Here is a 1,432-nt window from a genome sequence, read left to right as displayed (position 1 = left end):
AAAAAAAAAAAAAAAGGACAACAGAACTAAACAGACACATTACTAAAGAAGATAAAGAGATGGCAAATAATCTTTAAAAGCTGATCAGGAGTTGCTTCAGCGTCCTGGTGCTGCTGTAGCGTGGAGCTTGTGCGATCCATTAGCCAAGATGCCTGAGGAAACCCAGACCCAAGGCCAACCGATGGAGGAGGAGGAGGTTGAGACGTTTGCCTTTCAGGCAGAAGTTGCCCAGTTAATGTCATTGATCATCAATACTTTCTACTCAAACAAAGAGATCTTTCGGAGAGAGCTCATTTCAAACTCATCAGATGCTTTGGATAAAATCAGATATGAAAGTTTGACAGATCCCAGTAAACTAGACTCTGGGAAAGAGCTGCATATTAATCTCATACCAAACAAACAAGATCAAACCCTTACTATTGTGGATACTGGCATTGGAATGACCAAGGCTGACTTGATCAATAACCTTGGTACTATTGCCAAGTCTGGAACCAAAGCATTCATGGAAGCTCTGCAGGCTGGTGCAGATATATCTATGATTGGCCAGTTTGGTGTTGGTTTTTATTCTGCATATTTGGTTGCGGAGAAAGTGACTGTGATCACCAAACATAACGATGATGAGCAGTATGCCTGGGAGTCCTCTGCAGGAGGATCATTCACAGTGAGGACGGACACTGGTGAACCCATGGGTCGTGGAACAAAGGTTATTCTCCATCTAAAAGAAGACCAAACTGAGTACTTGGAGGAAAGAAGAATAAAGGAGATTGTGAAGAAACATTCTTAGTTCATTGGCTATCCCATTACTCTCTTTGTGGAGAAGGAACGTGATAAAGAAGTCAGTGATGATGAGGCGGAAGAAAAGGAAGACAAGGAGGAGGAGAAAGAAAAAGAAGAAAAGGAATCTGATGACAAACCTGAAATAGAAGATGTTGGTTCTGATGAAGAAGAAGAGGAGAAGAAAGATGGTGACAAGAAGAAGAAGAAGAAGATTAAGGAAAAGTACATTGATCATGAAGAGCTCAACAAAACAAAGCCTATTTGGACCAGAAATCCTGATGATATAACTAATGAGGAGTATGGAAAATTCTGCAAGAGCTTGACCAATGACTGAGAAAATCACTTGGCAGTGAAGCACTTTTCAGTTGAAGGACAGTTGGAATTCAGAGCTCTGCTTTTTGTCCCAAGTCATGCTCCTTTTGACTTATTTGAAAACAGAAAGAAAAAGAACAACATTAAGTTGTATGTCCGCAGATTTTTTATCATGGATAACTGTGAGGAGCTATTAGAGGAGTGGTGGACTCTGAGGATCTCCCTCTAAATATTTCCCGTGAGATGCAGCAAAGCAAAATTTTGAAAGTTATCAGAAAGAATTTGGTCAAAAAGTGCTTAGAGCTCTTTACTGAACTGGCAGAAGATAAGGAGAACTACAAAA

The 1,432-nt window shown here is 40.4% G+C and overlaps 1 protein-coding gene across 1 annotated transcript in view; it reads left to right on the top strand.

Moving 5' to 3' along the window:
* Window positions 1-91: 91 nt before the first annotated feature.
* LOC100954869 (heat shock protein HSP 90-alpha-like) overlaps window positions 92-1,432 on the top strand; it is a 2,902-nt gene continuing 1,561 nt past the window's right edge. The window contains 2 exon segments of the mRNA XM_012801123.2: window positions 92-1,277; window positions 1,280-1,431. Coding sequence (XP_012656577.1) covers window positions 149-1,277; window positions 1,280-1,431 — 1,281 coding nt within the window. The 5' untranslated portion in view covers window positions 92-148.

Source organism: Otolemur garnettii, unplaced genomic scaffold (assembly GCF_000181295.1).
Source record: "Otolemur garnettii isolate 467f Iridium unplaced genomic scaffold, OtoGar3 scaffold00007, whole genome shotgun sequence".
NCBI lineage: Eukaryota > Metazoa > Chordata > Mammalia > Primates > Galagidae > Otolemur > Otolemur garnettii.
The sequence above is the reverse complement of the archived record's forward strand: the minus strand, read 5'-3'. Positions and strand labels throughout refer to the sequence as shown.